The sequence below is a fragment of the Aedes albopictus genome, chromosome 3, assembly GCF_035046485.1.
Source record: "Aedes albopictus strain Foshan chromosome 3, AalbF5, whole genome shotgun sequence".
NCBI classification, from domain to species: Eukaryota; Metazoa; Arthropoda; class Insecta; order Diptera; family Culicidae; genus Aedes; species Aedes albopictus.
This window is the reverse complement of record NC_085138.1, coordinates 418002935-418028651: the sequence shown is the minus strand read 5'-3', so window position 1 is coordinate 418028651 and position 25717 is coordinate 418002935. Positions and strand designations below refer to the sequence as shown.

Genomic DNA, 25717 nt, shown 5'->3' with positions numbered 1-25717 from the left:
CTCGTAATGAGGAAAACTTTTAATGAAGTTATAAATTATTTTTATTTTTATTACGGGTTCGTTGCCACCACCACCGAGGGAAAAGGGGTGATGTCCTTACCGCCGTCATTGTCGTCATCATGTGGGAATCAAGCACGAGTAAAGCTAATTGTGGAAATGGGAATTGTGGTGCTGATTCACCCGTAGTTATTCGTGTGTCTTTTGTTGAAGACTGATTTTCGTCAATGACGTCCTTACAAACAATCTTGACATTTTTAGAATTGTGCTTTCTCAAGTGTGCTCATATCATAAGCACTACAGCGTTACATGAATACAAACCTTTCTTCATGGATTAAAACAGTAACATCAGTGCAATTGCCTCGAACTCCACAGTACCTAGCCTTGTCCCTTGGTGTGAATACACTCGTTTGTTCCGATCAACCGGGAAATTGACCAAGACGACGACGGCAATGGTGATGGCGGCAACGTCGACGATGATTCTGGTCGGATGGTCGTCTGACGTGTCCCATCGTATATTAATGTTAACGAGCAGCGACTCTCTGCTAGAGTGGTGATTTTCACAAGAATTGGACTTCATGCTACTTTTGTAAAAAAGAAATAGAGTTGAACAGAATAGTAGTGTTTCCGGAGAACCACTGATGCTGCACCTGGAATTTATCTTCGAAAATATTATGAAACTGGATTTAATTCCGCTGTTGTTATTATTTGAAATTTTATGTGTGATAATTCGATGCTCTAATTATATACATAAAAGAGTTTTATTATGATTTTTTGATAAACAGAAATAGTATGGAACGAGCTCACCACCCAAGTAATTACTTCAAATCCAATTAGCTTTTAGGATGTTTTAAGAACCATATCATACACCATTTTGTAATGATGTCATGATAGTTGTAAGGATCATCTTGAATCTATTTGATCTGATACTATCACTTGGTCACTCAAGTAACTGTTTGAAGCAGAGATGCCAGATTATTTTCATCAAAAATCGGTATCAATACAGATTATTCTGTATCGCTGTATTTAAGGGTAAAGCAGACACCAAAAGTCCTAGATTTCAATAGAAACCAAAAAATGTACTATTTTTTGACGGTTTTAATTTTTATTGGTATTTATTTTTCCAAAAAAAAAAGTGTGAAAATGAACAAATTTTCATGAATTATTTTTAGTTTGAGCGGAAATTTATCAAGTTTTCAATAAATTTATTGAAAAAAACTTCAAATGTCATGCTTTTTGGAGAAATCTGTATCATACTTTAAAAATCTGTATTTTTCTGTACTCTGTATCTTGTCTATATAAAAGGTCAAAACTCTGTATAATACAGAAAAATATGTATATCTGGCATCTCTGGTTTAAAATTCAATAAGTTTTGTTGAAGCTCTGAAAGCTTAAGCTGATTATTCTGATTATGTTTTTGGGTCGAGAACCTTTACAACATTTCTCATTTTACGTGATATATGGATTTCATGCTTGCAGACTCACAATAAATCGCTAGTTGAATTAATCAGGATTCCTTTCGGTTGAATTGGTCGGACATCCAATGCGGTACGGTCTGACTTGTACGTCCTGGGTAGGCCATCCATATTTATTCCGCTTGTGCTAGTCGTCGCGACGGACCGACGGACCCAACCGACAGCGAGACGACGCGTCGACCTCCACTTCCACTTCCAACCCGCTTAGCCATTCCTCTATCCATAGCGTGCTTGTATGGAGCACCGCATTTCGTCCTTATGCTTGAGAGGAGCCTCTGGTTCGGATTGTAATTTATGTTTCCGCTAGGAGGATTTATTTCAAGTGAGCTTTTTGTTTCGCTGCTTCGCTATCAGATGGGCGCGCGAGTTCTCGCTTCAGCCGTCTGCTTTTTCTCGGCTGTCTGCAATCAATCGAGGGGCATTTTCATCACGCTGCTGCTCGTGGTGGTTATGCGAAAGTTTGTGGCAGTGACATATGGGATTGGCGAGGCTTCTTTTGGATTGGTCATTACATGGGCGACTGGGCTGTTTAGCACTAATTTGAAATTCAATTTGATTCCGTTAGACAGAAGTCTCGAAACAACATGGAACATGTTTGAAATAGCTTAAACATTAAAGATAAAAGACGGAGGACAAAGAACTAGAAGGCGGGTTGATCGACAGACAAGGGGACAGAAAAACAAGATGATGTGAAGTAAAGAAGACAAGGAGGCAGAAAAACACTAAGAAATGGCAAGGAAGACTGGAAGAAAAAGAAGATGTTAAAAAGGAAGCATGACCAGAAGACAGAGAAGACAGAGAAGACAGAGAAGACAGAGAAGACAGAGAAAGAAGACAGAGAAGACAGAGAAGACAGAGAAGACAGAGAAGACAGAGAAGACAGAGAAGACAGAGAAGACAGAGAAGACAGAGAAGACAGAGAAGACAGAGAAGACAGAGAAGACAGAGAAGACAGAGAAGACAGAGAAGACAGAGAAGACAGAGAAGACAGAGAAGACAGAGAAGACAGAGAAGACAGAGAAGACAGAGAAGACAGAGAAGACAGAGAAGACAGAGAAGACAGAGAAGACAGAGAAGACAGAGAAGACAGAGAAGACAGAGAAGACAGAGAAGACAGAGAAGACAGAGAAGACAGAGAAGACAGAGAAGACAGAGAAGACAGAGAAGACAGAGAAGACAGAGAAGACAGAGAAGACAAAGAAGACAGAGAAGACAGAGAAGACAGAGAAGACAGAGAAGACAGAGAAGACAGAGAAGACAGAGAAGACAGAGAAGACAGAGAAGACAGAGAAGACAGAGAAGACAGAGAAGACAGAGAAGACAGAGAAGACAGAGAAGACAGAGAAGACAGAGAAGACAGAGAAGACAGAGAAGACAGAGAAGACAGAGAAGACAGAGAAGACAGAGAAGACAGAGAAGACAGAGAAGACAGAGAAGACAGAGAAGACAGAGAAGACAGAGAAGACAGAGAAGACAGAGAAGACAGAGAAGACAGAGAAGACAGAGAAGACAGAGAAGACAGAGAAGACAGAGAAGACAGAGAAGACAGAGAAGACAGAGAAGACAGAGAAGACAGAGAAGACAGAGAAGACAGAGAAGACAGAGAAGACAGAGAAGACAGAGAAGACAGAGAAGACAGAGAAGACAGAGAAGACAGAGAAGACAGAGAAGACAGAGAAGACAGAGAAGACAGAGAAGACAGAGAAGACAGAGAAGACAGAGAAGACAGAGAAGACAGAGAAGACAGAGAAGACAGAGAAGACAGAGAAGACAGAGAAGACAGAGAAGACAGAGAAGACAGAGAAGACAGAGAAGACAGAGAAGACAGAGAAGACAGAGAAGACAGAGAAGACAGAGAAGACAGAGAAGACAGAGAAGACAGAGAAGACAGAGAAGACAGAGAAGACAGAGAAGACAGAGAAGACAGAGAAGACAGAGAAGACAGGGAAGACAGAGAAGACAGAGAAGACAGAGAAGACAGAGAAGACAGAGAAGACAGAGAAGACAGAGAAGACAGAGAAGACAGAGAAGACAGAGAAGACAGAGAAGACAGAGAAGACAGAGAAGACAGAGAAGACAGAGAAGACAGAGAAGACAGAGAAGACAGAGAAGACAGAGAAGACAGAGAAGACAGAGAAGACAGAGAAGACAGAGAAGACAGAGAAGACAGAGAAGACAGAGAAGACAGAGAAGACAGAGAAGACAGAGAAGACAGAGAAGACAGAGAAGACAGAGAAGACAGAGAAGACAGAGAAGACAGAGAAGACAGAGAAGACAGAGAAGACAGAGAAGACAGAGAAGACAGAGAAGACAGAGAAGACAGAGAAGACAGATAAGACAGAGAAGACAGAGAAGACAGAGAAGACAGAGAAGACAGAGAAGACAGAGAAGACGGAGAAGACGGAGAAGACGGAGAAGACAGAGAAGAAAGAGAAGACAGGAGAAGACAGAGAAGACAAAGAAATTATAAAAAAAGGAGAAGGCAGAGATGAAGGAGAATACAGAAATGAAAGAGAAGACAGGGATAATTTGAGGATTCACTGACCTGACTGTTCTGAACGATGAACCTGAAAACCGTATCATCGCCATTACCCAGCAAGAAAATGTAATGAAAAGCAATTCTCGGGTGGATTATTACAGCGTACGGTCCTCCACCTTTCCCCAACCGTCCCTCTGATCCAAGCTCTGAATCTATCTGTCTACTACAGCGGCGGTGTATCGGTAAGGAGCCACGCTAACCACCAGGCTCTGTAGGTCTTCACCGTCGGGATAATCGCCACCGACGGTGTCGGCGGCGGTGGCCTTTCACAACCCATCCTGGTGAGGGACCGAATAATTTCTTTTTTACGGCCGCGCACTTTTCGCAAATATCCGCACAATAATACACCACTGTCTATATAGTATGAACTATACACTGAGAGAAACTTTCTCTTTGGTTCGAATTGAAATGGATTACAATTTCAAATTATTTTCGAATTGGAATCAAATGTTGCTTTTCATGGGAATTTTATTTTTAGAGATTTCAAAACTGCCTGTTTGAAAAAAAAAAATGAACTACTTTTAATATTGGAGTGTTCAAATAACAATATTCTGCTGAATTTATCTATCTATAAATAATAATAAATAGCACCTGAATGAAATTTCGTCAACATCCACTAATTTCGAAAGTTTTTTTATGGGTCAAAGTCTAGCAGGATGAGTTGGTTGGTCTGATATGTAAAAAATGAGCCTACGTAGGCTATGGACAGCACTTTATTGTTAAAAGATTGAAATCTTATGCAACTGAAATAAATCGTTGAAATTCGCTGAGTGTACCCAACCGTTGTTTAAACGGCGGTGACTCTGTTGCTTCTTGGTCGAACGTCGAACCCGCCGGCACAACGAGGCCCAGACAAAACCCCGAGCCTATTGTGCCCGTTCGTACCGAATAGAACGACGACGACGTAAATTATTCTCGAGCGATTTATTAATTTTATTTTTTTCTTTCTTTCCCTCTCCCATTCGCAGGAACAAAGCCATAAATCATACCGGCCGCTGTGTGTGCTGACGTTCCGGTGGAACTATTTGCTCCATGGGCTCGAACCGGCCGGGTACCATCTGGTGAACGTGGTCCTGCACACGATCGTCTCGCTCATGTACTTCCGGTAAGTGTTTGGTGGGGTGGGTGGTGGGATCGGGGACTGTTTCCGGAATCCAACGAGGTGGGCACGTGGAGTGGAGTGGTGGGTGATTGTGGTTTTCCAAGTTGTTAGGATCGGTGTTTGTCCTTTGTTCTCCCCCGGATCACGGAAGGGAGATAACAATCGGTGAATGTAGTGGAAAAATGAAATTTAAGGGCCCATGTCGTAAAATGTTGTCAGCCGGCGAAGTATGAAAAATAAGCTTTCCAATTGTTTTGTGTAAATATTTGTTGTGAATATTTTGAACACCGTTATCAACAGAAATAATACGTGCCTATGTCATATTTTTTATTCACTTATCCGAATCTCTCCCCATAAAGCGCTGCGTTAGGAGAACATATTGCTGAAACATGATTCATTTTTAATTGGATAATAAAAAAAACTACATATGAACCTATTTTGTCCCATATTTGTCAAATTTCCGTAATACTCTACTCGGGACTACTCCCAGAATTTTTTTTTCGACTTGTTTCAGTATTTCTTCCGTAGTTCCTCTTCAGATTACTAGTTCAAAGACCTATTAAGAAGTTTCTAGAGAAGTATTACCTGGAGTGCTTCATATTTTACCTGGATTTTTTTTACAGGGGAATTTTGTAAGTTATCTCAAAAGGAACTCCGAGAAAACCCTCTACAATAGTCCCAGCAAGAAATATAGGAGCATCAATTGAATAAATTCCTACAGTAACACCCATTATCTCAAAACAACTTCCGGTGGGGTTTCAGGGAAAAACTCTGGGAGCAATCCCGAGAAAATACTCAAACAAAAGAATCGGGAGGATCACAGCAAGAAATCGTGTGAACAACTACTGTTTTCAGGATTCCTCGTGAAGTTCCATTTCTGGTTTCATCAAGAAGTTCCTTCAGGCATTCTTCTTGGGTTCTTTCTGCGATACTTCCAATGGTTCATTTCTAAATTCTTCTAAATGTGCCGCCTATGATTCCTCATGGAACTCTTTTCGATATTCGTTTAGGAACTCTTTCAAGGATTTAAAAAAAACCCTTAAAGGATTAATCCATGAATTTCTTCCAGAGATTTCTCTTAGAGTTCTTCCCGAATGCTGCTTCGAATTTCCTTCCAAGATTTCCCCAGGATTTCCATCCGGTTTGTGTATGTAGTCGTGAGTAAGAGTAGTAGTAAGACAATAGTAAGAGAATTCAAAAAATTCCAGATCTCATCCATTAATTCCTTTCGGGATTTTGTAAGACTGCCTTTTGTTAGTTTCTCAGATAGTTCATTGCGGGATTTTCCAGGAGTTTCTTCTTGTATTAATCCTAAAACTCTTCTAAAAGTTTTCCAGGAGTTCATTTCAGGATTGCTCCAAAGGTCCCTTTCCGGTATTGATTCTTAAGTTTCATCTTATATGAATCCATGAGTTTCAACCAGTATTTGACCAAGAATTTCTTCCAGGTTTCTTCCCAGTATTGCTTTCGAGATTTCTTCAAGATTTCCTACCGAAATTTCTTAAAGAGTACAAAACGATACTAAGGTAACAGCAATTTCGGGAATTTCTTCAAGAGTTCTTTTCGAAGGTTGCTCCAAAAGTTTCTTCGAAGATTACTGTAGGAGTTCTGATCAAAGGTTGCTGCAAAAATTCATTCCAGAATTCCTCCAAGAATGTCCTTCATAATTTCTCCACTAATTTCTTCCAACCATCGGAGTTTCTTCCGCAATTTCTACAGGTGTTTCTTCTGGGATTACTGCAGGATTTTCTTCATAGATTCCTGAAAAAAATTTAAGAAATATACCATAAAATTCTAAATTTTTAGGAGCAGCTCATAGAACGATCTCGGAAGGAACTTCCTGTGGAATCCCAGAAGAAACTCCGGGAGAAACTTAGGAAGCGTAGAGGAATCCCGTTAATAACTCCTGGAAGACTTCCATAAGGAACACCCGGATAAATACCAGAATTAATTCCAGGAGAAATCCTTGAAGAAATTCCTGGGGGAGTCCCGGAAGGAACTTCTCCAGCAATATCGGAAGGAAATCCTGAACGAATCGCGATCAAAACACCTGAAGATTTCCAGAAGCAAATTTTAGTGAAATTTAAGAAGCATTTCGCCGAGAAATTCCGGAAAGTATTCCTGGAGATTTCTCGAAAGAACTCTTCGTGAAATTTTGGAAAGAACTCAAAAAATCCTGCAAAGGAATCCTGGAAAGCAATAATGAAGAAATCCCAGAAGGACTTCCAGGAGGATTGCCGTAAGGAATCAAGGAGAAAATTCCTTGAAGAATCTCAGGAGGAACTCATGGAGCAATCCTTAATGTACATTGTAACTCCAGAAGAACTCTTGGAAGCAATTCTGGGAGGAATCTAGAAGGAGTTCCGGAAGAAAATTCTGGAGGGATTCCAGAAATATGACAATGATTTTATTGCCATATGGCAATAAAATCATTGTCATACATGAGTTGCGTTCTCTCTAGCGCAGTTGGACGGCCGTGCGTCCGTCCGCGTTGAGCGCTCAACGCATACTGAGTTTGCACAGATCATATGGTTGGTGACGAAGTATGTGTCAGTCGAGCTTCAATATCAACATTCTAAAAACAATACGCGCACACTTGTTGTTGGTAGGCCGCGAGAGTGCGGGAGATTGGCATCTAAGAGCCGAAAGAGAGATAAAGTTGTGAAAGACGGACCCGGTTTAGGGTGGTGCTTCGAATCCAGTTTGACTTTCTATTCTGCAGAGTTGTAACTTGTTCTGTAGCTTAGTTGGTTAAAGCGCCGGACTAGCGATAACGGAGTCGTGGGTTCGAATCCCACCAAAACAAGTGGTAATTTTTTCACAAATTTATCTCTCAATTTGCCAATTAAACGTACTTTGCCTAAAATACTTCAAGTTTTTACGTCTATTCCAGAAATATCTCCTGCAAGAATCCCGGAAGGAAATCCTTAAGGAATTCCAGAAGGAATTTCAGGATTAATCCTGGAAGGAGCTTCTGGAGGACCTTCAGGTGGTACTCCTGAGGAATAATGAAGATGATTTTGAAGGCATCCTGGAGATAATTGCTTACAGAAATACAAGATGGGTCTTCTGGAGCATCTCTGAAGCAACTTCTGGAGAAATTCTGAAAGCAGTTCTTGGGGGACTCTCGGAAGAAATTTTTCGGAAGACTCTTAGATTAACCCCCGATATAATTTTTGATCAAATCCAGAAGGAATTCTATGCGGAATGCTTGCCCAATCCACTTCCTCTCACCAGACCTTCACACAGTTTCCTTTTACAGTCAGTAATATTACCCACTGGAATATTCAATCTCCGTTTATCTACTCGATACCAGAAGCTACAGAGGCTCCTTCCCTACTTTCTGCGAATGATTTCTTCGTACTCCGCTTCTTCCTCACAGGCCACAGATCGATTAAGGTAAACGTCTGTATTGTTTAAGGTTCTGAAACGAATGAACAATTTATTAATGGCTGTCATAGATTATAAAAGTCATGGCTTGCTTGTTCCCAGCTCGTCGCTATCTCCCACAATAGATACACTAAGCACTACCACAATCTTTGGAAAATTTTGTTCAATAATCCATTGCTCATAACATAATTTCTAAACCAACTTTTGCAGCAAGATTCTTTGTTGGAAAACTATATAAATGGAAACCTTCTGAAGCAAATATTTTTCCATTTACAAGAAAAAATCCTTGCCCAATCCACTTCCATTCACCAGACCTTCACACATTTTCCCTTTACAGTCAGTAATACTACCCGCTGGAATATTGAATCTCCGTTTATCTACTCGATACCAGAAGCTAGAAAAGAGGCTCCTTCCCTCCTTTCTGCGGCGCCGCAGCACATTTGAATAGGTCCCAAAGCGTGTTGTTACACAACTAACTTGCAGCACTACCCGACAGAGCCGCTGAAACGGCTCCATAAAAAAAAAAACGAAAGCTATAACGGGAAGGAATGTGGCTCCACTCTACCTACTGACTGACTGAAACTCCCAGAACAGCGCGCGAAAGAGTTGAAGCCAAACTATGAGTAGCGTGAAGAGGAATTTTCAATAAAAATTCCAATAGCATCACAACTCCCCCGTTTTTAGCAGGAAGCATCCGCCGCATGGTAGGCCACATTGTGGAAATTTGACCCTGTCTAGGATGGAGTGGGTCGGTGGCTGGAAGGGAGGGTTACTTTGCGTTATGGGTTACTGAAGAAACGAGCTTTCCTTAATTTTTATCAAGTGTATAACCCTTTCCCAGATGCGTTTACAAGGCATGCAAGGCACAGCATCTTCCATCGGAAAGCCACATCGGAGTTGGGGAGCATCGTTTCTTATTCTACATTTTTGAGGATATGAGCTGTTTGGGGAAAGTTGTTAAACATGCATCAGTGCTGTCATGGTGAAATCAAAGCTGGTTGCTGGTTCGCAAGGAAATGCCTTCACTTTTGCGCCTAATTAACAATTATTCCGGAAAAGACCTTTCCATGCAAAATTATTATACGAATGTTTTCTGAAATTATCGCGGAAGGGACATTCTTCCTAGATTTCATATTATGAGTTTTGCATGAATTCTTCCTCAAATTTCTAGAAAACTCTCCAGGAATACGTCCAGGGACATCGTCAAAAAATCCCTTGTAGATTATTTAAGGAATCATCGAAAATGTTCTGGAATGTTCACACAAAGAAGATTCTTGGAGTATTTCTTAGTTTCTTGTTTCTACAGGATTTTCTTCAAAAATTTGTGCAGTTAGTATTCTATGAATTTTTGTGTACAAATCCCCCAAGAAATTGTATAAACACAATACTCATTATTTCTTCAGAGGCATTACTATGCGCTTTTTTCAAACATTCATGTAGAAAATCTTCCAGAGATCCCTCAGAAATTCATTGAGAAATCCATCCTGAGTTTTATCAAGCATTTTTGGAATTACATGCAGAGTTCCTCCTTAAATCTCTAATGATTTTTACTTTAAGGTGTTTCTTCAGGTATCATCCTAGGCATTCATCCAGGAGTTACTTACTACGAAATCATTCGAAAAGTTTTCAAGGATTTATTCCGGGTGTTTTCACAGGTATCTCCAGAAGTTTTCATGTTGTTTCTCGAGTCAATCCTCCAAAGATTTCTTAGAACTCATCCAGGAATTGTTCAACGAATTCTTCTGAATGTTTTGTGCAATTTCTAGGAGAGCTCTTGAAAAATCCCAGGAGGAATATCTGAACACATTCTGCAGGGATCTCTGGAGACAATTCAGAAGATTTTTCTTATAGAAAAGCAAAGAATTTTCGAAGAAATCCTTGTAAAGTTTAAAAAAGTTTCTGAAAAACTCCTTGGAAGAACTTTTGAAGAAAACCATTGCCAAAATTCCTGCAGAAATCTTTGAAATTCTGATGAAGTCTCTGGAGATCAAAGTATCCTCAAAGGAATGTCAGAAGATATCCCAGCAGAGTTTTTAACCGTTATGTGGCCGGCAAACTTTTTGCTTTTTTTTCTACACCGTGTATTTTAAACGGGTGCTGGGTACCCGGGTACCCTGCCGGCCACATAAGGGTTAAAAGTAACCTTGAGGAGTTCCGTGAACACGGAGGTGGACTCTCTCCTGAACTGTCAGCTTGAAACTCTTATTCTATGAACAATTGAGTGCATTTCTGCGAAAATCCACATTCGGGTGCAAGGATTATTTTGTGAAAATTTTCAGCAGAGTCCTTGTAGAAAATGTAGTAAGCAGTTTTGAATGAACCTATCCGAAGAAATCCTTGGAAAAACTTCTCGGGGAATCTTTGGTAGAATTCCTAGAAATAATTATTGTGGAAATTATAGAAAATTTTCAAGAGAATTCCTTTAATCAAATTCTTTAAACATTTTCGAAAAGTATTCTAGGAAGACCTGTGGACGAATACAAATGTCCTAGTGATTACTTTCGGATTTTTAAAAAAAAGCACTACACTCTTTAAAGTCTAAACTAGAACTAAATCACTTAATTTATTCTTCTATCCTGGTAACCTAACTTCACTTGTAACTCACCGGGTCAGCCTGGGAAACAATGATGTCGCTGCACTGGTTCTCATCGAATTGTCACGTTTCAGGACTCCGGTTTCATCGTGACAAAGTTGCTTCGCGTGGCGTGGGAATTGGTGTCTCGATGATCTGGCAGGCTCGGATGAAACGTTGCATAGCACCGTATGGGAACTATGGTGCGTCAACTTAATTGATGAACTGGCAGGTTGTGATACAATGTTGTTTCAAGCCGTGTGGTAACTACGGTGCGTTGATGATGCTGTTAGATTACAGGTGACAACCTGAACATAACTCCCCCCTTTCTAGCTTGAACCGTCCCGGTTCAACCCGATATCAATATCCATAGATGCAGATGGCTTGATAATAATTTTCGACCAGATTTTCCTTATCTCCTTGAACAGGTAAATACATATTATTAGAAAAATGATTATTATTAGTGTTCCTCCATTGGAAGCATGGCGATTTGTAGATTCTAAAACATCGATCCTGTGCCTGTTGTTTATATGCAGCTCTTGTAAGGTTTGTGTTTCTGTCTTAATTGTTTTTGATTTGTTGATAAACGTTGATTGCAGTGGAAGTATTTCCAAATGATTGTTGTTATCGAATTCGAAATTTTGAAATGATTCATTATCTATTTGTATCGAACAGTTTCTGAAGCTGATAAGAAATGATCCTGTTAGATTTTTATTTCCAAACCCGCAACTGTTCTTCAATTGCACAGTTGAATATACATTTCGAATGAGTATTTTTCCACTTCCAATAGGTTTGATTTCATTGACTCTGTTGTACTTTTTGAATGGACAGTTACTAGGATTTCCTTTTAGTAATCGATGAATGCACGTGTCGTCGGAGACATTTTTCATTGTCTGTAATTTGCAAATAATATTTTGCTCGATGTTCACGCAAGTATCATTTGTTATAAATGTAACGTTGGTTCCTAATACTGCCTTCGTGAAATCAATTGCTATTACTTCGCCATTTACAGGTATGTTTTCTACAATAATTTGCTGGTAGGACCCAGGTAAGAATTTTGGAATTTTTATGAGAAACACAATGGATGATCCGTTGTAATAGGCTGCCGGTTCTAGAAACTCATAGACCTGTTCATCGTTGTTTATGGAGATTCCTGCGCGTTCCAAACTTTCGGCTATGTACTCGATTTCTGTTGTTTGAAGTATTCCTTTAGACAAAACGCCTACTTTAGCCATGACAATCGAGTCTGAGATGTCTTCCAAATGTCTTTGTACCACATCCAGGTTGAAGATTAACCTCTGGAAATGTTGAATATGTTCCCAGGAGACCTTCATATTTTTGTTTGATCTAATCTGATTCGTTAGTTTACCTAATTCTTCCTTTTCATTGAGAACTGTTTTTGTCAAGTTATTGATTCTTTCTTGAAACTGATTGTTTATTTTTATTTGGAGATTGTTTGATTCTATGAGGTTCTTGTTGGAATATTGTAAAAGGTTTATATTTTGATTTAAGTTTACTAAGTCATTGTTATCCAAATTCCCTGTTATTGTTTTAATTAAAGTGCCTAGAATATTGATTGCTCTTTTGGACTTTCTCCGAATGCTAAGCTTTTGTAGTGTCGCGTTTGTTTGACTAAATTTAATCTTCAAAATATCCTTAAAATCTCTGGTATGCAAGTTTGAATCTATCTGATTGATCATTATATCGTATTGTTGTAAAATCTCGTGAAATGTATTAAGAGTTATTTTATGAACCAACCAATCGTGTCCATTTGAAATGAAAGTTTTACCAACTTTTAGCGCTACAATACCCGGGTTGTTATTCAAATCGGTAATTTCTAAGTATGTGCCTTGTGCTGAAAAATAAAGGTATGAAGAAAGGATTGGGATTATGGATAGTATGGATAACATCCTCCGCAACATCGTGTCCGGACCTGTGAAAATAAACATAATTTTAGAATTTATTTCCATTTGTGGTCAAGTACCGGCATAATACTGAAAATTTTGATACAACTCCCAATATTTTTTTCATTATTATTACTGATTATGCCAGTACTTTCAAATAATTTTCCGTTTCCTTTTCAATTTCGATTTATGAATTTTTCTGGAGTTCTGATCTATTATGCATACGTCCTTATTTTCTTTTACTTTAATTTCTGCATATCTTTCTTCGTGTTTCAGATTATTTCTCTTCCTCTGATAGACTGTTTTATTCTCTTCGAATTCTTCAGGTTCCTCTCTATTCAGGTTCAATTTTTCTAATTCTTTTTGTTTGCGTTCAATTTGTTTTTCCTTCATTTCTCGAAAAAACATTTCTTTTTGTCTTATTCTCTCATCGAGGTCCTGTGGTACAGTAGAATTATTACGTATTCCGTGAAATAATTCTCTAGGTGTTAAATTGGTTTGACTATGAATCGAGTCGTTATAAATGGCCATGGCCAAATTAATTTTTGTAGATTCTGGAAGGTCTTTAGTTGAATTTTTGTTTGATAGAATGTTGTGTAGTTCCCTCAAGGTTCGATGAACAATTTCTACTACACCGTTTGAGGATGATTGACCTAGACTGGTGAAGTGGTATTCAATTTGATTCTCCTCTAAAAATTCTCTCATTGCAGCTGAAGTAAATGAGGCTTCGGAGTCCATGACAAGAGTTATTGGTTTCCCTAGCATTGTTATGAATTTGGAAAATGCTTGTATTATATGAACATGGTTTCGTGTTTTAATGGGTATAGCGATTGCTAACCTCGAAAATTTATCGCAAAATGTCAAGTACAATTTATTTCTCATTATAAAGATGTCAAGATGCACGATTTCCAATGGTTTTGATGGTATTTGAGTAAATTTGAATTTCATTTTGTACGGATGTCGCTCATATTTACTTTTTTGGCATAACTTGCACATATTTATGAAACGTGTGATCTTGGATTTCATTTTAGGAAAAAAGTATTCGGTTTTAATATGTTTAAAAGTTTCTACAATCCCTCTATGATTGTAGTTATGTCGCGCTTGAATAATCTGATCTTGTTCAATTTCTTCAGTAACATCGGTTAACATTTTTTCCGTCCAGAACATTTTGAACGTTTTAGCTCTGGAAAAATAGTTTTTGTAAATAATTTGCAAACTTCGTAAAATATCAGTTTTGCAAAATAATCCATTTGTGCAGGTTGGGCTTGCATAGTCTTTCAGTATGTTAATCAGAATACCAGGACTAAAATTTAGTTTTTTGATTGTTACTCTCGTATGATGTGGAAAAATAATAGAAGTTTCTACACTATCTTCAGAAGATTGTTCTAAAACAATTTGGTTTCGAAATTCGTTCAACGGTTTTTCTGTACTAGGAATAAAGTCTCCATCATCCGTATCAGCCGAATGTTGTGTCATGCTATCTTCGCTGGTTGTATGTATTTCAGCTACTGTTGAATTTTCTGGTTCTATTCTTGATAATGCATCCGCGTTTCTATTCAAAGTGCCTTTTTTGTATGTAACGTCAAATTCATACTCTTCTAATTCTAGTTTCATATGTAATAACTTTCGATTTAAATCTTTCTTTTGTCTGAGCCATATCAAAGCTTTATGGTCAGTTCGTAACTGAAATTTTGTTCCATAAATGTATGGTCTAAAATGCTTTACAGCCCACACAATGGCAGCAAGTTCTTTTTCTGTGGCAGACCAATTACATTCTGTATCATTTAGGGTTCGCGATGCATATGCAATTGGATGTTCTTTTGAATCTTCGAATTTCTGTGAAAGAACCGCGCCAAGTGCAAAGTCGCTTGCATCGGTTTCAAGAATAAATGGCTTATCGAAATCTGGGTACCGTAAGATAGGGTCGGATGTAAGCAGTTGTTTGCAATCATCGAAACAATTTTTAAACTCCTCATTATGAATAATTTGTGCTCCCTTTTTCAAACATTTTGTTAAAGGTTTTGTTAGTTTCGCAAAGTCTTTTATAAACTTCCTATAATAACCAAGAAGTCCAAGAAACCCTTTTATTTGCTTTGTTGTTTTTGGTAAAGGCCAGGTTAAGATTTTTTCGATTTTGTTTGGATTTGGTTTGATACCATCTTCCGTTACAACATGACCAAGAAATTCACATTGTTTTTGCAAAAATTCGCATTTATCCACTTGTACCTTCAAATTGGCCTCAATCAATCTACGTAGCACTTTATTTAAATTATCCAAGTGTTGTTGCAAAGAATTTCCAAAAACAATAATATCATCTAGATAAACTAGACAACATTTTCCAATAAGGTCGCATAAAATTCGATTCATTGCGCGCTGGAAAGTAGCTGGCGCATTTTTTAATCCAAAAGGCATTCGAATGAATTCAAAATGCCCTTTTTCGGTACTGAAGGCTGTCTTTGACCTGTCTCTGGGGTCTACTTCAATTTGATGAAAACCCGATTTGAGATCGAGCGTAGTGAAGTAAACGCTTCTTCCTAATTTGTCTAAAATTTCATCCATGTTAGGGATTGGAAATTTGTCGTCGATCGTCTTTTCATTGAGTTTGCGATAATCGACCACAATTCTCCATTTCTTTTTTCCACTAGCATCCATTTTTTTAGGGACTATCCAAATTGGCGATGTCCAAGGTGAAATCGAGTTTTGGATTATTCCGTCCGCGAGCATTTCGTTTATTTGCTTTTCTACCTCGGGTTTATGAATATTCGGGTAACGATAAGTTTTTGTATGAATCGGTAAATCGTCCACAGTTCGAATTCTATGTTTAGTTGCCGTGGTGCATGTAAGTTTTTCTCCAGGTTTCTGAATAATGTTTAAGTTCTTCCTCAGAACATCAAGTAGTTTGGATTTCTCCTCATAATTCAGATGATTTGTACGAATCAAATTATCTAATTCCTCATATGTCAAACCGCTTTTACCTTGTATGTTGCCATGATTAAAATTTATTTCCTGTAACTTGTCTACTTTATTAACTTTAATTGGCTCAACCCAATTAAATGCGATATTTTCACCGTAATTCATTGCTAATGATGTTATGAAACCATCTTTAGCAGTATAAACGCCTGGAGGTATAGAAACTTCTGAAAGTTTCAATTTTTTAGATAGAAAAACATCGCCTTTCTGCTCAACAACTGGAATTTTGATGAGTTTCGCTGAATTAGCGTTAATTGTTACGTCAGGAGATCCCATTTTTCTAATTTCCAATTTAACAGTCTTGTGTGGAAATTTCAAAGTATTATTTCCGATGTCCAATACTGCTTGTAACTGTGACAAAGTCTCGTATCCCAAAATTCCATCAAAGAAACTGTGAAATTTGAATAAGTAGAATGGTACGTCTTTCTTAACTCCAAATATTTGGGTGACAAATTTTTGTGAAGATTTGTGGTGGCCACTGTTATTTGAAATTTTAATAGTTTTACATGATACTTTTCTCGATTCAGGAATCAAATGAGGTGATATGAAATTTTTGTTGGAACCACTATCGATTAAGATTTTTGCTTTGTAACCTGTTGGAAGTTTCATAAACGTGTACGGAAGACCATTATTTGCATTTATTTCAATTTTTCTTTGAAACAGGCAATTTGAAAATTTACTTCCTCTTCTTCTGAACTTGATTCGTTATTATCTTCGACATCATCCGAGGGTTTTTCAGATTCATCATCACAAGTGTCGTGGTTGTTAATTCTATTTGATCTTAAGGAAGGGTCGATTTCCATTGGAGAACTTTTTTGTCTATCGGAATGCCTAGGAAACCGTGCAGACGAATGTTGTGGGTGCGGTTCAAATTTGTCACTTTTTTGATTAAATTTTCCACTGGGTTTTTGCGAATTTGGGGTTGTTTGCTTTTTTGTTAATTCTGCATTTTTAAATTTACATAGGAATGCATAAGCACTTTCCAAATCCTCCGGTTTAGATGCTTGCGCGTAACCGAAATATGGCTTGCTAAGGCCGTTGATGAACGCCGCCAAGGATTCCTGATCCAGAAATTCATTTATTGCATCCCAATGATTTAAATAAAGAGTCTTATCTTTAGCCAAAGATTTCATATTTTGCACTATTTCTTTTGTTCGCCTATAGTAAAGATGAATAGAGTCTTCCATTTTTAAGGTCCATAATTGAGTCTGGTACGTTGCCATGTCGTTTTTATCACCATAAATCGATCGTAAAATATCTGCGACTTCGGTAAACGTCGATGGGTTCCCATTAACGCAAACTGTATCACGGGCTTTACCTTCGATTTTATTGATTACGGACTGTTCGTAAATATTGAACACATCCACAGATACTCTCGTTCTAAACAGATTTAGAGTTCTTTCGGCTGTACTGAGCCATGCACTTAACTGCTTTTTGTTCCCGTCAAAAGTTGGGATAATTTTTATTGGGTCCGGGATTCGAAAGATATCCGGTTGCCCGTTCACTGCGGGTGCAGCAGCAGCGTTAGCTGCTATTTGATTGTGCTGCAACTGATCCGCTCGAAGTTGCACATTTTCCTGCTGGAGTGTATTTACACGTTGTTCCAGCGTGCTCAAAAGGTTAAACATAGCTTGCATGTCGAAGCCTTCCGCCATCGTTTCGTTCTCTGGTTTGAAACTTATGGCTTTTACTTTTGAGAACGGCCTATATTTAGGCATGTAATTAAATAAGTTAAGGAAAGAAGTTACTCACCTTGTTTAAGTTCTCCCTATCTCAAATGGCTGAAGCCAACCGTCTAAGGAGAATGTCGCTGGAATAGGACGTCACGAGTCACCTACGTGGCGAGGGATGGCTCCAAATTCTCGATGAACTCTTCGCCGGGCGTCCAAAGCTGCAGGATCGAGCTCAATTGCACTACACAAAACACAGAGATTGTTCAACGCGACGCACGTTCACTTGTCACTACGGGTTGAGCTTCAAATTAACTTGCTCTCGTTGGTCACTGTTTTTGTGCACACGCGATTGTTCCAACTAGTTACTTCTAGACGTAGAAAGGGCCGCACGACTGCGCCGCAAATGTCCTAGTGATTACTTTCGGATTTTTAAAAAAAAGCACTACACTCTTTAAAGTCTAAACTAGAACTAAATCACTTAATTTATTCTTCTATCCTGGTAACCTAACTTCACTTGTAACTCACCGGGTCAGCCTGGGAAACAATGATGTCGCTGCACTGGTTCTCATCGAATTGTCACGTTTCAGGACTCCGGTTTCATCGTGACAAAGTTGCTTCGCGTGGCGTGGGAATTGGTGTCTCGATGATCTGGCAGGCTCGGATGAAACGTTGCATAGCACCGTATGGGAACTATGGTGCGTCAACTTAATTGATGAACTGGCAGGTTGTGATACAATGTTGTTTCAAGCCGTGTGGTAACTACGGTGCGTTGATGATGCTGTTAGATTACAGGTGACAACCTGAACATAACTGAATTTCTGGAAAAAATATCCTGAATACCTGCAGGAACGCATAGACAAGCATCTACAAAAAAAACCCTAGAAAAAAAAAACTCTTGAGATATTTCCAATGAAATTCCCGTAGAAATTCTTTGAAAATATTTTTTTGAATAATATTTGTGAAGAATCCTTGGAGAAATTATTGAAATTATTCTGAGGGGATATGCCGGATAAATTCAAGTTAAAAAACCGATTTTTTTTTAAATCTGGAGAAAATCCTGAAGAAAGTTCTGCATGAACTCATACAGGAATTTCTCTAAAAACTCCTGCCGGAATCACTGAGAATAATAATGCAAGAATCTCTGGAGAAATTTCTGGATGAATCCCTGCTAAAATTTCGAGACATCCATTTGAAACATTTTGAAACATTTGAAGGAAGTTCCCGTAGAGTATTCCTTTTGAAATACTTATTGAAATGCTCAATCAAGAGCTCTTCCATAAATTCTTTGAACACATTCTTTGAATGCTTCCACAAATTCATACACTGCCGTGTGCAGCATTGTAGTCCCATGTTCTATGGGAATCCCTATTAACATGGGACAATTATGCCGCAGTACAGTAGCTGGAGGAAACTTCCTATAAGTTTAAGTCAAAATTGAGAATTTTTGTGGCATATCTACAAGTAATTCGTGGAGGATTCTTGCAAAAGTTACTATAAGAAACCTTGAAAAAAGTTTATAGTAAAAATAACTAAAGTTTTCGAGAATTTATTAAAAAAAACAAAACCCTTGCAGAAACTTGTGGAACAATTCCAAAAACAACCTCTGTAGTAATTCATGAAAACCTGTGGTCATTGTGTGAATTTTTTTGGAGATATTCCTACAAAATCCTACAAAAATCGTACGAAATGTTCTCGAAAAAGTAGTGAAAGTGATTTCATAAAAAAATACACCTTGAAATGGATAATGGAGAAATGTTTTGAAACTATTTTCAAAACATTTCCTGGAAAATAAAGTGGACAAATCCCTAACGACATTCATAAGTACGAGAAATTCTATGGAAAGTTTCAAAAATTCCTAACATAAATTCTAAGAAATTCAATAAAAATCCAGGAGCAATCTCTGAAGGAATGGTTAAAGCTAATTTCAGTTGAATGTCTAAGAGAATTTTGGAAGAAATTTCAGATGAATTCTGAGAGGACAATGTAGGCGAAACTGTAAGCATTTTCTCATTTTTTGGGTTTTTTTTTTAACAACGAAGCAACATTTCCAAAATTGGTTTTCGCACATGTAGAGTATGGATCATGGTATCTTTTGATTTTTTTGTCGTGGTGGAAAATGTATTCCATTTTTGCTGAAATCATTTTTCCTGAAATTTTGTTTAAAAATAGTCTTTGCAAAAAAAAATCAGGAGATGGGTACCTACCATAGATTTGTAGATCCAAACCTTACATGTGTACGAAAATCAATTTTGAAGATACTGTTTCGTTATTTAGAAAAAAATCAAAAACCAGAAAATGAGGAAATGCATCCAGTTTCGTCTTAATATAAAAAAATACTGAACAATTTAAATCAAAATTTTAAAACCAATTTATGTAGAAATTCTCAATGAAATTCCTAGAGCAATTCCTGACCAAATCTCTGGTGTTATTCCTGAAGCAAAACTTGAATGAATTGCTTAAAGAATATCTGAATGCTCTTAAGAGAGAGAAATTTCAGATTTTTTCTTAAACGAAATTTTCACAGAATTGCTGGAGTAATTCCTGGTGAAGTTTCGAAAGGAATCCATTTAAATCTACCTAGAAGATTTATTAGAGAGCCCTGGAGAAACTTTTGAAAAAATCTCAGAAATAATTTCTGAAAAAAAAATAGCGGGAGGAGGAACCTTGGTAGATTTTAATCATGTGGAAAATTCTGAAGGAACGTTTGATTTTCTTGAAGAATCTCTGAATGCATTTTCACAGAATCCGTAAATGATGTTGTTAAAAAAATCGTGAATGATGTTTCCTGAAAAAATCTTTGGAGGATTTTTTTGAAACCCATGAAAGCATTTCTAGAAGAATTTTTAAAGGAACTGTGAATAAAATTCAAGAAGAATTTCAGAAACGATCCATGGAAGATGTTTCAAAAGAAATTCGTGGAATACTTTCTAAAGGAATTTCTGGAGAATATCAGAAGCAGGGAATGTTTTAGAAAAAAAGCTTATTTCCACGGTTATCTTTATAAAACTTTGATGAAAATTCTAAAGGATGCTAAAGTTTTTTCTAAAGGAATCAATGCAAGAATTATTGAAGGTTCTGCCAGAGATCCCATGGCAGACATCCATGGCAAATCCCTGGAAAATTTTCTAAACTTCTCTCTCTCTCTCTTCTTGGCGTAACGTCCTCATTGGGACAAAGCCTGCTTCTCAGCTGTTTATGAGCACTTCCACAGTTATTAACTGAGAGCTTCCTCTGCCAATGACCATTTTGCATGCATATATCGTGTGGCAGGCACGAAGATACTCTATGCCCAAGGAAGTCAAGGAAATTTCCTTTACGAAAAGATCCTGGACCGACCGGGAATCGAACCCATCACCCTCAGCATGGTCATGCTGAATACCCGTGCGTTTACCGCCTCGGCTATATGGGCCCTTTCTAAAGGTATATCAGGCGAAAATTTTGATGAAATACCTGGATGATCTTTGGATGAGTTTCTTAAAATATGAAAAACTTAGGAAATCCCTGGAGAAAATTAAAAAAATTATACATTTTTAAAGATCTTGTAGAGGAATTTCAGGAGGATTTTGTGGGGTAATCCTTGAATACATTTCTGAAGAAACCCCATTACAAGTTTTTTGAAAAAAATCCCCGAAGTAATTATTTTATTGGTAGGGGGTTCTGAAGGAATTTTTGGAATAAAGTCCCAACAGAATAAAGTTTTTTTTGCACGTGCAGTAAAACAAATTTAAAAGTAAAATTCACTTTGATAACATATTTTTGCTGCATGAGGCGACACATATTCATTGCCTTTTTTATGTTGTGGTGGAAAAATTTCCATTACATAATAACCTACTCAAACTATAATAATTACATTAACTAATACTTTAAGAGAGCGTAAAGGTTAAAAAAATGGTATAGGTTATGAAAAAGGTAATAATTCTTTTAAATTTGGAAAGCAAAAGGTTTTGAAAAACGTTGTTTAGTTTGAATTCTGCAGCTATGAGGAAGAAATGACACTGGAAATAAAGTTGGAGATAAAGTGCATGAATACGTGCTACTGGCTTCATCGACGGCCGCTCGGCTACGAATCAGAAAAAAAGAAAGAAAGTTATTAGAAAACCATGGACAAACCCGGGTTCTTCGGAATACTTACAAGACGCAGAGCAACGATGTATGATGTGAAAAATTCCATTAAGGCCTTTGAAGAACTGTCTAGATATTACTAACATCGAAAAGGTGACGAACTGCTATGCTTGCTTCTCCAATTTTCGTTAGAAGGTGTCATGCGTCAGGCTGGAAGATAGATGGTCACAGCACAAACCAAAGGGTACTCTTGTCAAATGCTTCTTCCAATGTGCCATTTTGAACAACTTTTCCCTATAGCACCACCAAGAGAGCACCTCTAGGTCGCTAGTTTTGTCATCTTTTGAAATGGCATCCGACATATCGCGCTTTCCTGGCGTCGGTCGTCGTCGATGTTCTCGGTCGTTGTCGTCGCGTCGATGTGAGCTAAATTTTGAAAACCCCCAATTTTAAAGCAGCTTCCACTATATGGTACTGCCTCGAAGGGAAGACCTAGAAATATCGTGCGAGAAAACTGGCAAACGCCTTGAATGGAAATTGGTATGTGCTTCCGTCCTTTCTTCCTAGGGTTTGACATTGTATGTAAGTAAATGTACTTACTTCGAAGGCCGGCTTTGGCGAATGCTTCGTTCAATACAGTTCAAGGAAAAAGGCAGTGTAGTAATCAGTGCTGGAGCACAGGAGGTAACACTTCCATGAGTATTCTGGAAAATGTGAATTTTCGTCAAAGGGCGTTCCCTTTTCTCACAGTTTATTGTATTAATTCAAAGGCAAGAGTAAAGTTCGTGTTTCCTTAGTTTTAGAGTACTTTACTACTCACACCGCCTGTGTACATTACAAACATACAGAAAAAAATCGAAGCAAATACCGAAGCGCACACTTGAACGAAAGTGGCACTTTTGTGTGTTTCCTCCAAAGCCAAACTCTTGAGCGAATTGGGCCACTATTGCTGTCAAACAGACTCCACACTGTCGCTGCCACCCATTCGCTGCTATGTAGCTACTACATCTCTAGTCAACCAGCAACAGCAGCCAGCACTACTGTAGCGCGCAGCTATCTTTTTCAGACCCTCGAAAATAATGGCTTCGAGTAGCTTCGTTCCGTTCGGTAGCAGTACCTAGAAAGCATCGGCGATGATGCCGCGTCTTCACTGACTGGTTTGAAACCCGCGCCGAATGTTCACCACCAACCCCTCTCGATAGTCTCGATACCCGCCCGAGAAGAGGAGTCGTTTTCGAGAGAACTTTTAAGCAATTTGCTGTCTGACGATGACGACAGCGACGACGATGACGACGAAAGAGGATGATTGCAACTGAAGCAGTGTGGTATCGTACATGACGACAACCGCCACCGCGCGCTCGAGTCGGTTTTGAAAGCAATCGGAAGGAGTATCGTTTCGACAAAGTGTTGATAATATTTTTTTGTGAGAATCGGGAAGGGTTCTCTGCTGATTTTTTTTCTTATTCTTTTTTTTTTTTGAGGAAAGTGAGGAACATTACTAACTGTATCGTTGGTCGTTTTCATCGTTGTGCTCTTTATCCGGAGCACACAGTACTTTTTTATTGGAAAACATTTTGCGGCAACACAACTTCATAAAGAGCTATAATCCTTCATTGAAAATAGAATTTCGACAACTTTTGCGAGATTCAATTGAATTCGTTTCATTCGCTTCCAAGCACCAAGTTAACAGAGATAATCAATGCACAGTGGGTCCAGAGCCGCATTTACGAATACTAAAGTGTTTGTGCATAAACCTTAAGTTTTAAATACATGGTGTCTTTGGGAAAGTTTCTCCTTATTTTTCGAGCTTTATTCTCATCATTGCATTGTGATAATAGAATGGTCCCCTCTGGTTTAGCTGATCCAAACATCTGCTTTCTAACAGCTTTATAAACATTTACCAAATGTTCTACAAAATTTTGGAAAAACTAATTTGGAGCAAATTTCCCGAAGAAACAATTATTCTATCTCTTATGGTTTCTAACTTATATTTTTTTTTCAAAGAATCATGTTTGGGTGATCCATGAAATTCAGTTTTCTTGCTTAGTTACCTACCTTCAGTCCCGGGCTACTGCCAGCAATCGCCTTGACCTGTGGCCAGGTCAAATTTCTGTCGACTTGATTTCGTTGTTGGGGCTGCGCCATGAGCCTCTGGGCCTGCCTCTGCTGCGATATCCTGCTGGATTCTAATCTAACGCTTGCTTTCAGATTTCGTTTCCGCCCCTGTGTAGAGTGTGGCCGACCCACCTCCACTTTCGCTCCCGAATTTCTGTCGCTATCGGCTTTGGATGAAATCCACGTTGGAGGTCCAATTGTGAGGCCACCATGCACGAATTATATATCGCAGGCATCTATTGATGAAGACCTGCAGCAGTTGAGTGTTCTCCACTGATACACACCAGGTTTCACTGGCGTAAAGCAGCACAGATTTCACGTTCGAGTTAAAAATTCGGATATTGGTGCGTCGACTGATCTGGTTGTTTTTCCATACATTTCTTAAACTCGCAAAAGCAGCCCTCGCCTTCTTGATCCGTGCACCTATGTCGATATTGGTGCCGCCATCGGCCGCCATTTGGCTACCAAGATATTGGAAGCTTTCAACATTCTCCACTGATACCCAGCTACCGTAAAGCTGGAAGGGTTGACCGTGTTTACATCCAACGATTTGGTCTTGCTGACGTTGATGGTAAGACCTGCCGCTGAGGAGCGACTGGCAAGATCATCGAGCTTGCTCTGCATATCAGAGCGCCGTTGAGCTAGGAGAGCAACGTGATCAGCCAGTTTGAAGTCATTTAGGTGCTCCATGGTAATAGGCTGCCACAGAAATCCACGATTTGGTTCATGGTCAATCGTAAGGATCTCGTCGATTACGATGAGGAACAGTAGCGGTGATAGTATACATCCTTGCCTCACTCCAGCAATGACCCGGATGGTATCGGACAAAACACCGTTGTGCAGTACTCTGCACGAAAATGCCCTGTACTGTGCTTCAATGAGGCCGATGATTTTCTCAGGGACACCCTTGTGCCTGAGGGCTTCCCATATGTTTCCGTGATTGAGACGGCCGAAAGCTTTTTCGCAATCAATGAACACCAGGTAGAGAGACTCTTAGAATTCATTGACTCGCTCCAGAAGCGGAGCGTTACAACATGGTTCACTGGTTCTAAAGTGCTCAAACCAGCCAGCGTTCCAGCTGGTCAGCCGTGTCGGCCAGTAACTATCCAGACGAGTCTTTCACGGGCTTCGTAGCGTTCATCTTGGTCCCACTAAGGCGACGTGAGACATCGTAGAGGAGACGGATGTCGCCGGTGTTTGCGGCTATCTCGCCTTCGTCGGCTAGGGAGTCCGCCTACGCTTTTTTGTCCCGTCTCCATGAGCGTTTCACTTCCTTCTTGAAAGCCGAATAGCACTGACGGGTTACGGCTTTGGCTCTCCGTGTTTTCGCTCGCTCTCTCACGGCTTTGACGTTCCTTCGCTCCTCTATCTTCATCCAGGTATCATCTGTGATCCTCTGCTTTCTTCGGGTGCGTAGCTCACCCAAATTATTCTCGCCGGTGGCGATGAAGGTGTTCATGATGGCGCTCCACCTTCTGGAATATCCACAGCACGGTTCTCTAGCTCCTCGACGAAGGACCTTTTCACCGCAGCGTCTTCCAGTCGGCGTGTGTTGAACCGGCACCCGATTTTCTCCTCCTGTCGCTGGATCCTGGCAATGCGCAGTCGGAGCTTGCTGATTAGGAGATGATGGTCGGACGCAATGTCGGCGCTACATTGGTTCCGCACATCAAGAAGGCTCCGTCTCCATTTTCGGCTGATGCAGATGTGGTCGATTTGATTTTCCGTGACGCCATCACGAGAAACCCATGTCCCTTTGTGCACTGGTCGATGAGGAAAGAGCGATCCCCCAATCACCATATCATTGTTGCCACAAAACTCTGCAAACAGCTCTCCGTTTTCGCTCGTTTCACCGAGACCATGACATGCTCATAGTCCGAGTTGTCGGAATCAACCTTCGCGTTGAAGTCGCCCATGA

General features: G+C 39.2%; 2 protein-coding genes across 2 annotated transcripts in view; one reads left to right on the top strand and one right to left on the bottom strand.

Moving 5' to 3' along the window:
* LOC109403142 (protein O-mannosyl-transferase Tmtc3) overlaps positions 1–25717 on the top strand; it is an 804586-nt gene that overhangs the window by 194600 nt on the left and 584269 nt on the right. The window contains exon 3 of the mRNA XM_029875707.2: positions 4980–5116. Coding sequence (XP_029731567.2) covers positions 4980–5116 — 137 coding nt within the window. The remainder of the gene's footprint in view (positions 1–4979; positions 5117–25717) is intronic.
* On the bottom strand, positions 11405–18440 carry LOC109425874 (retrovirus-related Env polyprotein from copia-like transposable element 17.6). The gene is made up of 2 exons (XM_029873407.2): positions 17702–18440; positions 11405–13008 (listed from the first exon to the last, which is right to left on the bottom strand). Exon 2 carries the CDS (start codon positions 12995–12997, stop codon positions 11405–11407), a length of 1593 nt encoding a protein of 530 aa, XP_029729267.2. The 5' UTR covers positions 12998–13008; positions 17702–18440.

Bases quoted from the DNA above. Each gene is read 5' to 3' on its own strand.
- LOC109425874 (XM_029873407.2), bottom strand. From the start codon at position 12,997: ATGTTGCGGAGGATGTTATCCATACTATCCATAATCCCAATCCTTTCT.